The sequence below is a fragment of the Eleutherodactylus coqui genome, chromosome 5 (genome assembly GCF_035609145.1).
Source record: "Eleutherodactylus coqui strain aEleCoq1 chromosome 5, aEleCoq1.hap1, whole genome shotgun sequence".
NCBI classification, from domain to species: domain Eukaryota; kingdom Metazoa; phylum Chordata; class Amphibia; order Anura; family Eleutherodactylidae; genus Eleutherodactylus; species Eleutherodactylus coqui.
The window spans coordinates 8,507,894-8,519,903 of record NC_089841.1 but is presented as its reverse complement, the minus strand read 5'-3'; the positions used below and the strand labels follow the sequence as shown (position 1 = coordinate 8,519,903).

At 43.6% G+C, this 12,010-nt stretch overlaps 1 protein-coding gene across 1 annotated transcript in view; it reads left to right on the top strand.

Moving 5' to 3' along the window:
* Positions 1–437: 437 nt before the first annotated feature.
* LOC136628682 (zinc finger protein 665-like) overlaps positions 438–12,010 on the top strand; it is a 44,625-nt gene continuing 33,052 nt past the window's right edge. Inside the window, exons 1-7 of the mRNA XM_066604787.1 lie at positions 438–996; positions 1,181–1,360; positions 1,444–1,567; positions 1,650–1,714; positions 4,099–4,201; positions 8,389–9,047; positions 9,117–9,281. Coding sequence (XP_066460884.1) covers positions 919–996; positions 1,181–1,360; positions 1,444–1,567; positions 1,650–1,714; positions 4,099–4,201; positions 8,389–9,047; positions 9,117–9,281 — 1,374 coding nt within the window. The 5' untranslated portion in view covers positions 438–918. The remainder of the gene's footprint in view (positions 997–1,180; positions 1,361–1,443; positions 1,568–1,649; positions 1,715–4,098; positions 4,202–8,388; positions 9,048–9,116; positions 9,282–12,010) is intronic.

Below are 12,010 nucleotides of genomic sequence, written 5' to 3'. Positions count from 1 at the left end.
ATATCTGAAGGGCTGTCACAGTGCAGAGGGATCAGCCCTATTCTCATTTGCACAAGGAAAGACTAGAAGCATTGGAATGAAACTGAAAGGGAGGAGACACAGATTAGATATTAGACAGTGAGGGGGATCAATGAGTGAAACAGGTTGCCATGGGAGGTGGGGAGTGTTCCTTCACTGGAAGTGTTCAAATAAAGGCTGGACAGACATCTGTCTGCGATGATTTAGGGAATCGAGCACTGAGCCGGGTGGTTGGACCCAATGACCCTGGAAGTCCCTTCCAACTCTACCAGTCTAGGATTCTATTATGATGGAATTAATCTGCAGTTTTAAGGAAGCCAGATTGGCTCTGCCCATGTGGGTGAACAGGAAGCTGTAGCAGGATGAGAGACTGGCTTTGGAGGATGTGGGGTGATGAGCTGTCAGCAATGCTGGGATCAAGCACAGCTCTAATTGGACCAAATCTCAGCCAATCAGTGCTGAATATACTGCATGTATACTGCACTGCCCACCGCTCATCAGTGCACCGCAGAGGAGGAGGAGCGCTGTGAGCACTGAGAGGGCAGTACATGTGGGGTATTGATTACTGGGGGACAGAGGAGTGAAGGTTGGGGAAAGTCTGCAGGGACCGCCCCTATGACTCTTCTCCCTGTTTCTGACTACTTTGTAAATTCTGTTCTCTGTACGCTGCAGCATCTCTGATAGAACCTCCATGTCTGCCGTGTGGCTGTCAGGATGTTGTGCTGTCGGCAGTTCTGGCATCATAAAACAGCTGCCCTTTAATCTCTCCTCTAATCTTTCCCCTTCTTGTTTTGCGCAGCTTTTATATTGTTTAACCTTCTTTCTCTTCAGGTTCTACAACATCGGATCCTCTGCTGAGATCCGTCTATAGGAGAATTCATCTTCGCTGACCCGGGAAGGATGGAGAAGGAGAAGAGCAAGATGGCGGAAAGTATATTAAATGTCACCCTAGAGATACTCCTCCAGCTTACTGGAGAGGTGAGAGATTCTGATGATGTCACTGGAGAGGGGAGAAAGTCTGATGATGTCACTGGAGAGGGGAGAGATTCTGATGTCACATTACATCATTCTTATCTATGCTAATAACAGATGATGTCACTGATGAGGTGGGGGACTCTGGAGATGCATGTAGTGATATTTATTAATATCTCCACAAATATAGGATTACATAGTAGTGAAGATGAGCTGTAGTGATGGCTGTCGGGCCCCCGTGTGTGATGGATGGGGAAGACCCCTGAGCCCAATCGCGGGGCCCCCACCTCACCCCCTGATACATGAGGACATCAATGTTCAGAAAATTCTAGAACTCACCAACAAGATGATTGAGCTGCTGACTGGAGAGGTGACCGCTGCAGGGAATGCTGGGACATTATACAGTAACAGCACTGGAGGCTTCTGGGTGATGACTGTATATTGTGTTGTCAGGTTCCTATAAGGTGTCAGGATGTCGCTGTCTATTTCTCCATGGAGGAGTGGGAGTATTTAGAAGGACACAAGGATCTGCACAAGGAGGCCATGATGGAGACCCGCCAGCCACTCCCATCAGCAGGTAATAGACAGGACTAAATCCACGGGGACTTTATTATCTGTATATAAAGAATGACTTCAGTGTCCGTCTGTGTTTCCTGCAGTTCCACCCAGTAAGAGAAGAACCCCAGAGAGATGTCCCCGTCCTCTTCTTCCACAGGACCACCAGGTAGATGGAGATCATATTGCTGCTGCTTAGCCCAATTCCCCCCATTCTGTATGTGCTTTTTTCATTTTTCTTGCCCAGATGTAGGACTTTACATTTCTTTGTTAAATACCATTCTGTTAGTCTCTGCCGACTGTCCAAGCTTTTCTAGATCTTTTTGAATACTGTCTTTCTCTTCCCTAGTGTTAGCTATCCCTCCTAGCTTTGTGTCATCAGCAAATTTCATCAGTTTCCCATCAATTCCCTCCTCCAGATCATTTATAACAATGTTGACCAAAACTGGGCCCAGGACAGAGCCTTGTGGTCCCCACTTGATACATTCTTCCCCTTGGATGCGCAGCCATTTATGACCACTCTTTGAGTACGATCACTCAGCCAGTTGTGAATCCACCTAACAGTTGCCTTGTCAATCCCAGATTTGGTCAATTTTTCAATAAGTATGGTATGAGATACTTTGTCAAATGCTTTACTAACGTCAAGATTTCCCTGATCCATCCAGTCGGGGATACTATCATAGAAGGAAATTAGATTAGTCTGGCATGACTTGTTTGTTACAAACCCATGCTGGGTCTGGTTATTTACTCCATTCTCATCCAAGTACTTGCATACATGCTGTTTAATAATTTGTTCACAGATCTTTCCCGGTATAGAAGTCAGGCTCACAGGCCTGTATTTTCCTGGATCCACCTTCTTCCCTTTTTTGAAGATAGGGACAACATTTGCCCTTTTCCAATCTTCTGGGACTTCTCCTGTTCTCCAGGAATTTTCACAGATTATGGCGAGTGGTTCAGCATTTACCTCGGCTGCTTCCTTTAGTATCCTAGAATGTAATTCATCTGGACCTTCAGACTTGAATTCATGTAGGTTAGCTAAGTGTTCCCTCACCATCTCTCTGCTTATAGATAGCCTGCATTCTTGGACTCACCCAGTAGCACAGGGAAGATCGGTTGATGTTTCATCCACTTTCTGAGAGAAAACAGATACAAAATAGAAATTTAAAAGTTTGTCCTTCTCAACATCATTCTTAACCAATTCCCCATTTTCACCTTGTAAGCATCCAATAGCATCTTTGACTTTTCTTTTGCTTTTGACCCCCAAATCCTTTTTTATTGCTTTTGGCCTCTCTTACAAGCCTCAATTCATTATTAGCTTTAGCTTTTCTGACACTTGCCCTACAGTTTCTGCAGACCCCATTATAGTCTTCTTTAGATATTCCCCCCTCTTTCCATTTGATAAACCTATTTTCTTCCTCTTTAACATGTGTACAAGTTCTGTGTTCATCCATCCGGGTCTCTTTAGATGCTTCCCATTCTTCCTTCTTTTAGGGATTGGTAACGATTGTGCTTTGAGAATCTCATTCCACAATATTTCCCAACCTTCTTGGACATTTCTGTCCTTAAGATCATCCCGCCATTGGATTCTTCGCATCCTATTTCTGAATTCATTAAAATCTGCCTTTCTGAAAACCAAGCTTGAGGTCTGAGTTTTCTCAGGTCTCCACCCCTCCCCCCCTTTTTATCCAAAAGTCACGGACAGCTTGATCACTGCCTCCTAAGGTCCCAGATGTCCCTCTGATCTGTAGAAGGCTGTGAAGCTCTTGTCTTCAGTCTTATTAGATGTCTTCTCCTTGTGTGATGAGGCCGGTGGAGATGGCAGGATTACCGCTGACCAGAGACATTACATCTTGTCTGGATCTTCTCCCAGTGTTCTGGCGGTGGAGACTGCTGGTGGGAATAAGGAGCCAACAGGTTGGATTTATATCTATCTGCTCCTTTATTTCCCCGAGACAAGCAACGGATGTGTCTGGTAGACGCTGATCTCCTCCACTGAGACAGTCCAAATATAGATATTCAGCAGCACTGTATAGCAAACACTAATCAAGTGTGGGAGAACGTAGCTTGTGCACGCCTCGTCCAGGATCCGGACACCAAAAGGATCCTCCATGTAGAGTCCAAAAAAGAAGGCAGGCAGCACTAGGGAATCAGCGGATTAACCAAGCAAGAGTTGGAGAAAATCCCATGCTTTATTTCCAGACATCAGACATATTCATAGACGACGTTTTGACTATCTATCTGTGGTCTTTATCAAGCTTATACTGTCAGATAAACACAACCCTTATATAGTGCAAAAACACCAATTACATTAAATCTAATGTGCTGCCTGCCTTCTCCTCCACTGAGACAACATGCAGCGTGTCTAGCCATGCCGGATGTACATGTGTATGAGGATCCTGAGGGGTCATTGAGCCGCCATGTAATATCTATGTCCGGCTTCTAGACCGGCAGCTATGTGGCTCAGATAGCTACTCCTGTCAGGGCATTATGTCATAAAACATTCCACACGACTTCTCCAACCGTCTGCTGACTTCTACAATATTTGTCTCACAGCTTCTGTATCAGGATGAAGATCTGACCGATATTAATGATACAGAGATAAATGTGAGGGGCGATCAGCGGTGTAAAGAGGAGATTCCTACAGGTAACCGCCCAGGTGAGTAGTAACCACTAAATCCAGCAGAGAAGATGTGATCTCCGAACATACAAGCTTCCATAACTTTCCCCTGTATCACTGGGCCTCCTAAGTGGCCTATTGGTGTAGTATTAACCGGCAGGAGTGTCACTAATTCCACCAGAGCTTCCAGAACCGTTAGAGATGTCCAGTCCGATATCTGATCCGTGGACACCATGCCCAAAATAAAGATCTACTTGTCTGTAGGAGAAGCCCCGGATAAGCGGCATGAGGTACTCAGGGGCCGAGTCACTTACTTCCTCAATGTGTTTTGGGTGGAGGCTGTCCCATCTGAGGTTTGTGGGCCGATCAGTAGGTTTTCTTTTAATTTTTACTATTGTTTATCATTAATAATTCCATTTTTTTCCCTAAATGGGGAAGATTAGCTTCTACCTCATTGTTTTTTTTACCTTCTTCTGGATCAACATTGGGGGAGGAGGGGTAATAGGCTGAAATGGGTGGACATGGGGCTTTTTCGGTCTCACATACTATTTATTTCTTTATTTGTGCTTTGAAGTTTACAAGAAAGTCCAACAAGTAAAAGATGAAGCATGTTGTGAATTAGTTACATCACAGAATCACAGGAATTATATTGGAAGGATATAACTGGTGATTTCCCAAATAGTGAGACCATAACGAGCTTTTTATTACAAGGCTGTCAGCATGTAGAGTAATGGCCTGGCCAGGCCGAGTCATGGAGAAAGGAAGGTAGAAGGGAGGGGAGGTAAGGGGGGGACCTTCTCCTGAGGAGTCAATGTCTTGAAGATGTTTTAGGCTATTTGATGGTCTTATGAAAACCTAGTAATGAAGTAATTAGGGGTCTGTTGTTTTGGGGAGGGAGGGCATATTCCATCCATGGGGTCCAGATTCTTAGAAATCTCTCGTCTGTCAGCAATCACTGAAGTTGACTTGTCGTTAATTAACTAGCAGTTCGTTCTGGGTTTCACCTCACTGAACTCCAGAGATGTTTTTGCCCAGAATGGCCGATGGTTTGTTTCTAAAAAGTAAATGAAGATTATTGTCTGTGAATCTGGAGGAATATATCCCATGTGTTTGTTCAGCGGCGCCTCCCAGGGAGCTCTATGTATATTGCAGTATGTTACAGAGTAGATCAGGGAATAAACCCAGATCTAAAGCCTTTTGGCTCGAGTCCTGCTGTTGGGCGATACCCATATTTGGGACCTAGAATAGGTCATGCTGCGATTTCCACCCCGCGATCGGAGTATCGCAGTTGATTTCCGCTAATGGGCATTAAAATACATTTTTCAATGCATGTCCCATGGAGCTCCGGATCGTGCCGTGCAAATACGTCCGTGTGCATTGGGCTTAAAGGAGAATTGTTTCTTCAGGTTTGTTATGGTCTTAACAGGAGCTGTGATGCTTAGAGCTTCTGATTTGTCAAAATTAACTTAAAAGTTGGAGAACCTACCAAAGAGTTCAAATATCTGGAGAATTGTTGGGAAGACATTTATTGGGTTGGTCATAAGGATGAGCAGATCATCAGCAAAGGCGGCTATGGTGTAGATAGTTTGGCCTATTTTCAGTCTAACTACTGGGAATATTATTTCATTTTCAGGCTTCTAGGGTTTGTTTGGGAAGATTTGACCCCTTTAAGAGGGCATTGCAAAGTTTCAAGAACACTGGGAGTAATATCTTCGGGTATTGCTTGTAATACAGTATTGGGAGGCCATCTGGGCCTGGACTCTTCCCGTTTAGGATGGAGGTGAGAACTGCAGCCACCTCAGAAGTAGAGATTGGGTATGATAATGTGGATAAATCCTCCTCAGATAATTGTGGCAATTTAAGGGACTCTAGAAATACTATTGAGGCATTATGGGAGAATTCCTGAGTGATCAAAGTGTTGTTGACGGTTAAGTTGTATTAGGTTAGATAGGGACAACATTTGCCCTTTTCCAATCTTCTTTGATGAATATATAAAAGAGTTACGATATTTTAGAAGGGGAGAGGAAAAACCGTAAAGGGAAAAAAAGGGGGGGGGGGGAGGCAGCGTAATTAAGGGGTTAAATAATGTACTATCTTCCTTCTCTGGGTCATTAAGAATGCAAGGATACCACTTGTGTAATTTTTTTTTACATTTTTTATTCCTTTACAAAGTAAACGGAGAAAGGTGGGGTTTTGGCATTTTTATTTTTTTACTTTTTTTTTAAACTTTTTTTAACTTATGTAACTTTTTTTTGTCCCTTTAGGACTTGCATAATACTTATTTTTTCTATTCTTCTAATACTCTGCTATGCTGAGGCATAGCAGGGTATTAGACAGGCTATGACGCTCAGACAGAGCATCATAGCCTAAGCTGGCAGACCCGGAGGCTACATTCAAACCTCTGGGTGCCACAGAGACCTATCATGATCCCTTGATCACATTGTGGGTGTCCGATGGTGACAGAGGGAGCCCCCTCCCTCTTTCAGCCCTTTACATGCTGCTGTCGCACATACCGTGGCATGTAAAGAGTTAAACAGCAGAGATCAGAGGTTTTCTCCATTCTCTGCTGTAAGAGCTGGTGCCCAGTTACCATGTGACAGCCGAGCACCAGCTCTCCTTGCCACGGGGACCATCGGCTGGCTTCTGACAAGCCGATGGTCTCCGTGGCAACCTGTAAGCAAAACAGTGCAGGAGTTTCAAAAAAGAAGTGGGAAGTTGCCAGCAGATCGATTCTATCTCCCTGCTTTTTTTTTTTAAGTCCTGCACTGTGGGTCTGTGCAGGCAGAGCACACTGCCACAGCTTATGGCATTGTGCTCTGCAGGTCCCATGGTGAAACATAGCCCAGAAATATCCCGGGCTATATCACTATCGGCAGTGGACCTCGTCCTGGAAAGTTTCCGGGCGTGTCACTAAGGGGGTTAAATCCACAAACTGGTGACCTAAATTGTATGGGCTTCTATTTGATAGCCTTGTAATTGTGCCTTGGTATGGCTTTGATCCTGGTCTCCACATTAATTTGCCTCTGTGCAGGCACTGGTGGACTGTTGGGACTTATTTCTCTTGATGGTGAGGGGGGCGCTGCTGAAGGGGCCTCCCGGCATAAATAGCCTCCCTGGAATTCCCGACAATAGATGGTGTATAGCGAGGGGGTTGTCGTGGTACCTATGCCTCTTCCGCGACTGCTTGCTTTCTTTCTCCCTAGGGATCAGCGCCATCAGTCTGCTGTAGTAGCCACAACTTTCCAAAGGGTCTGGTGAATCTGCAGGCCTCCGGACTCCTCCAACGTCCCGACAACCGCTTTCACTGCCACTAATCCTCTCCTCACTATCTGACGACTGCGTCCCTCTGACAACTCCCACGGGCATGCTCCACTATACCGCTATCTTTCACTACGGTAAAACAGACTACCGCTCTTCTATTGACACTCTTCTATATACCGACACTGACTGACAGCTGACTGTACACTCACTAACTGACCGGACTCCTCTCTCCCTCTACTCTCCCCTGACTGGACTCTTCTGCCGGGACCAACTGTCACCTCACAGCGTACGCACGCTTTTTTACTTTCTGACGTGTGCTGCTCTGGTGTAACCAGGCAATGGGCGCTCCAATCACAGGCTTCCACACTCCTGTCACCTCACAGCTTGACAGCCTATCAGGTTGCTTGGCTCATCTGTGATATGGTCCTATCAGGGCTGAATTTGCCGGCAACCAATAAGAATTAACTAGTCGGCAGGCAGATTATTATTAGCTCAGTTGCAGGGCAGATTAAGCAATGGTTAACCAATGTTTGCCCTGCTAAATATAAACAAATAATGACAAAGGTGCTTTTGTAGGACCCAATTATGGGCCACTATACGCATACTGCTGCTCTATATTGTTAGTAGAAAGACAAGTCATACAGTAGAGAACCAGTGTAGTGTTCAAAGTTCAAATTCTTCTCTCCCCACCCCCTCCTTAATATCTACATATATTGTATTATAGTAAAAAACCCATGTCCCTATATCAGAGTGTTGGTCATAGATGTTCCCCTAGGAGTGTCGGCCGCAGACGCCCCCATAACAGAGTGTCAGCCGCAGATATCTACCCTGTTAAGCATTTTTGCACACCATTTGCTTTAAAATATTTTTTTCCAACTTTCTTCCAACCAAAACTTAGGCACATATTGTCTGAAAAATACGTTGTATTGCTCAAAAATAGTACAAACCTGTTTACTTCTTAGCAGATGACGGTGACGGGAGCTCAGAGGGATGTCTCATATCTGCAGACTGTAAAGCAGAAGATTGCGGTATCACACAAGATACATATGAAGAACCTGCCATCATCCCAGATATCCCCTCAGCCCTTCACAGCAAAGATCCATCATCTGATCCTCTTATACAGATCCCATCTACTGATTCATCACAGACTGCTGAGCAGAAAAAAAGTCACAGGAGGAAGGCTAAACATCAAGGAGATCCTACAGGGGAGAAGCCATTTTCATGTTCAGAATGTGGAAAATGTTTTCAATGGAAATCACATCTTGTTCAACATCAGAGAATTCACACAGGGGAGAAACCATTTCCATGTACAGAATGTGGAAAACATTTTACTCAGAAATCAGTTCTTGTTAAACATCATCAAAGAATACACACATCAGAGAAGTCATTTTCATGTGCAGAATGTGGGAAATATTTTAATCAGAAAACACATCTTGTTTCACATCAGAGAATTCACACAGGGGAGAATTCATGTTCAGAATGCGGGAAATGTTTTACTCGGAAGACAGTTCTTGTTGCACATCAGAGAATTCACACAGGGGAGAAGCCGTTTTCATGTTCAGAATGTGGCAAACATTTTAATCAGAAATCAAATCTTGTTTCACATCTTCAGAGAATTCACACCTGATAGAAGCAATTTTCATGTGCAGAATGTGGGAAATGCACTGAGAAATCAGTTCTTGTTTCACATCAGGTAATTCACACAGGAGAGAAGCCATTTTCATGTTCCGAATGTTGGAAATGTTTTGCCCAGCAAATACATCTCTTTAGGCATCAGGGAATTCACACAGAAGAAGCAAATTTTGTTTTCTTCTCCAAACTAGTTTTATTGACAAATAGTACACAATACTTGTATTCTGTAACTGTGTGTCATTCTGATCTATGCTGTATTTCTGAAAATATTGTATTTTAAGACTATGCCTGGATTCACACGGGCATTTATACGTTCACTCGCCAGCAACTTGAAAAAGCGCTGGAACGGACGCACACATATCTAACATTTGTGCGCCCATTCAGCCAGTCCTGGCCCGGTGCATATACACAGAGGATGCAATGTTGTTGGGCGGGGGAAGACAATTTACCTCTGCTAAGCTGTGCCCCCTTCCCTCCCCCTCGCCATCTCTCGGCAAGGGGAGAAGACAGGATGAGGCAGGAGCTAGTGTGCTAAGTTCCTGCTCCCTCTCCGCCACTTACCGCAGCCAGCAATGGGAGGGGGCAGGACAGGGGCAGAGCCAGTTTGTCACATAAGAATACATGTAACAAAGTCTGAAAATAGGATTTTCTCAGAATACATAAGTTATTTTTGATAAGCAAGTTTTCTAAAGAAAAGACAGATATATATATATATATATATATATATATATATATATATATATATATATATATATATGTGTTCTGATGGATTTATGTGAGAGATGACTTGGGGTCACCAGGAATGTATATTTTTTGCAAATTTCTGACATTTGTTTCTGAGTTATGGGAAATGGAATTTATCAATAATTGTAAGGACACCTATTTCGTTTAGGTTTTTTTTTTCCTGTACTAATGATGTATTTATTCTTTTTACTAATGTTGAAGAATTTTTAAAGCAGTACCCCTAAATCGGGTAAAATCATTATGTGGGAGTCACCAGTGACTATGCCGTTAACAAAAAGTCAGACGAGAGATCCTTATTCAGTCAATGGTAACGGGTTCTGGTTCTAAAACCACCCAAGACCGTGATTTTATTAAAAGGAAAGGCGTATCCATCATATAGATATGGGAGGGATTATACAAATGTTGCACATGCAGGATATATGATTAAATACATTCTTGGCTATTCCCATGCTAAAATATCATTTTTGGCGTACACACATTGGTATTTGCTGATGTCTTGCAAACAGAACAAGGATAACCCCTCCACACTCAGCATTTTAGGTGCCTGATACCATTTCTGAGATAAATTGGCAAATAATTGTGTCTCCAACATTCCGGGAAAGTACAAGGGAAGAATTGTTACATGGTTCATGAACGGGTCATGATAACCTCTCAGAATGATTTAAAGGGATCATCAGAATGAACCATTTCTTTGAACCAATCTAAATTTCACTAACATCTCCCTCCTTATTTATCTCAGAAAGGGCTTTCAAGGATGCTATACTATGCTAGTAAACTTAAAACAAAGTAGACCTGCTATCCTTGCTATGCTCACTAGCCCTACCTGAGAAGACTTGCCCCGAGGAAAGTCAGGAGATCTTCCTCCTACTCCTTTGTCCCATCCCCCAGCCGGTTCAGGTCTCAACTATCCCTGTATCTTCCCTAATAAGGATACTCCAGACAAGTAGCAAGAGAGGGGTTATATACTTCCAAGACAATTCATCAGAATTCAGTCCATATATATATACACACACACTACCGTTCAAGAGTTTGGGGTCACCCAAACAATTTTGTGTTTTCCATGAAAAGTCACACTTATTCACCACCATGCGTTGTGAAATGAATAGACAATAGAGCCAAGACATTGACAAGGTTAGAAATAATGATTTGTATTTGAAATAACATTGTTTTTACATCAAACTTTGCTTTCGTCAAAGAATCCTTTTGCAGCAATTACAGCATTGCACACCTTTGACATTCTAGCTGTTAATTTGTTGAGGTAAGCTTGTGAAATTGCACCCCACGCTTCTAGAAGCATCTCCCACAAGTTGGATTGGTTGGATGGGCACTTCTGGCGTACCATACGGTCAAGCTGCTCCCACAACAGCTCAATGGGGTTCAGATCTGGTGACTGCGCTGGCCACTCCATTACCGATAGAATACCAGCTGCCTGCTTCTGCTGTAAATAGTTCTTGCACAATTTGGAGGTGTGTTTAGGGTCATTGTCCTGTTGTAGGATGAAATTGGTTCCAATCAAGCGCTGTCCACTGGGTATGGCATGGCGTTGCAAAATGGAGTGATAGCCTTCCTTATTCAGAATCCCTTTTACCTGTACAAATCTCCCACCTTACCAGCACCAAAGCAACCCCAGACCATCACATTACCTCCACCATGCTTAACAGATGGCGTCAGGCATTCTTCCAGCATCTTTTCATTTGTTCTGCGTCTCACAAACGTTCTTCTTTGTGATCCAAACACCTCAAACTTGGATTCATCCGTCCACAACACTTTTTTCCAGTCTTCCTCTGTCCAATGTCTGTGTTCTTTTGCCCATCTTAATCTTTTTCTTTTATTGGCCAGTCTCAGATATGGCTTTTTCTTTGCCACTCTGCCCTGAAGCCCAAAATCCCGCAGCCGCCTCTTCACTGTAGATGTTGACACTGGTGTTTTGCGGGTACTATTTAATGAAGATGCCAGTTGGGTACCTGTGAGGCGTCTGTTTCTCAAACTAGAGACTCTAATGTGCTTATCTTCTTGCTTAGTTGTGCAACGCGGCCTCCCACTTCTTTTTCTACTCTGGTTAGAGCCTGTTTGTGCTGTCCTCTGAAGGGAGTAGTACACACCGTTGTAAGAAATCTTCAATTTCTTAGCAATTTCTCGCATGGAATAGCCTTCATTTCTAAGAACAAGAATAGACTGTCGAGTTTCAGATGAAAGTTCTCTTTTTCTGGC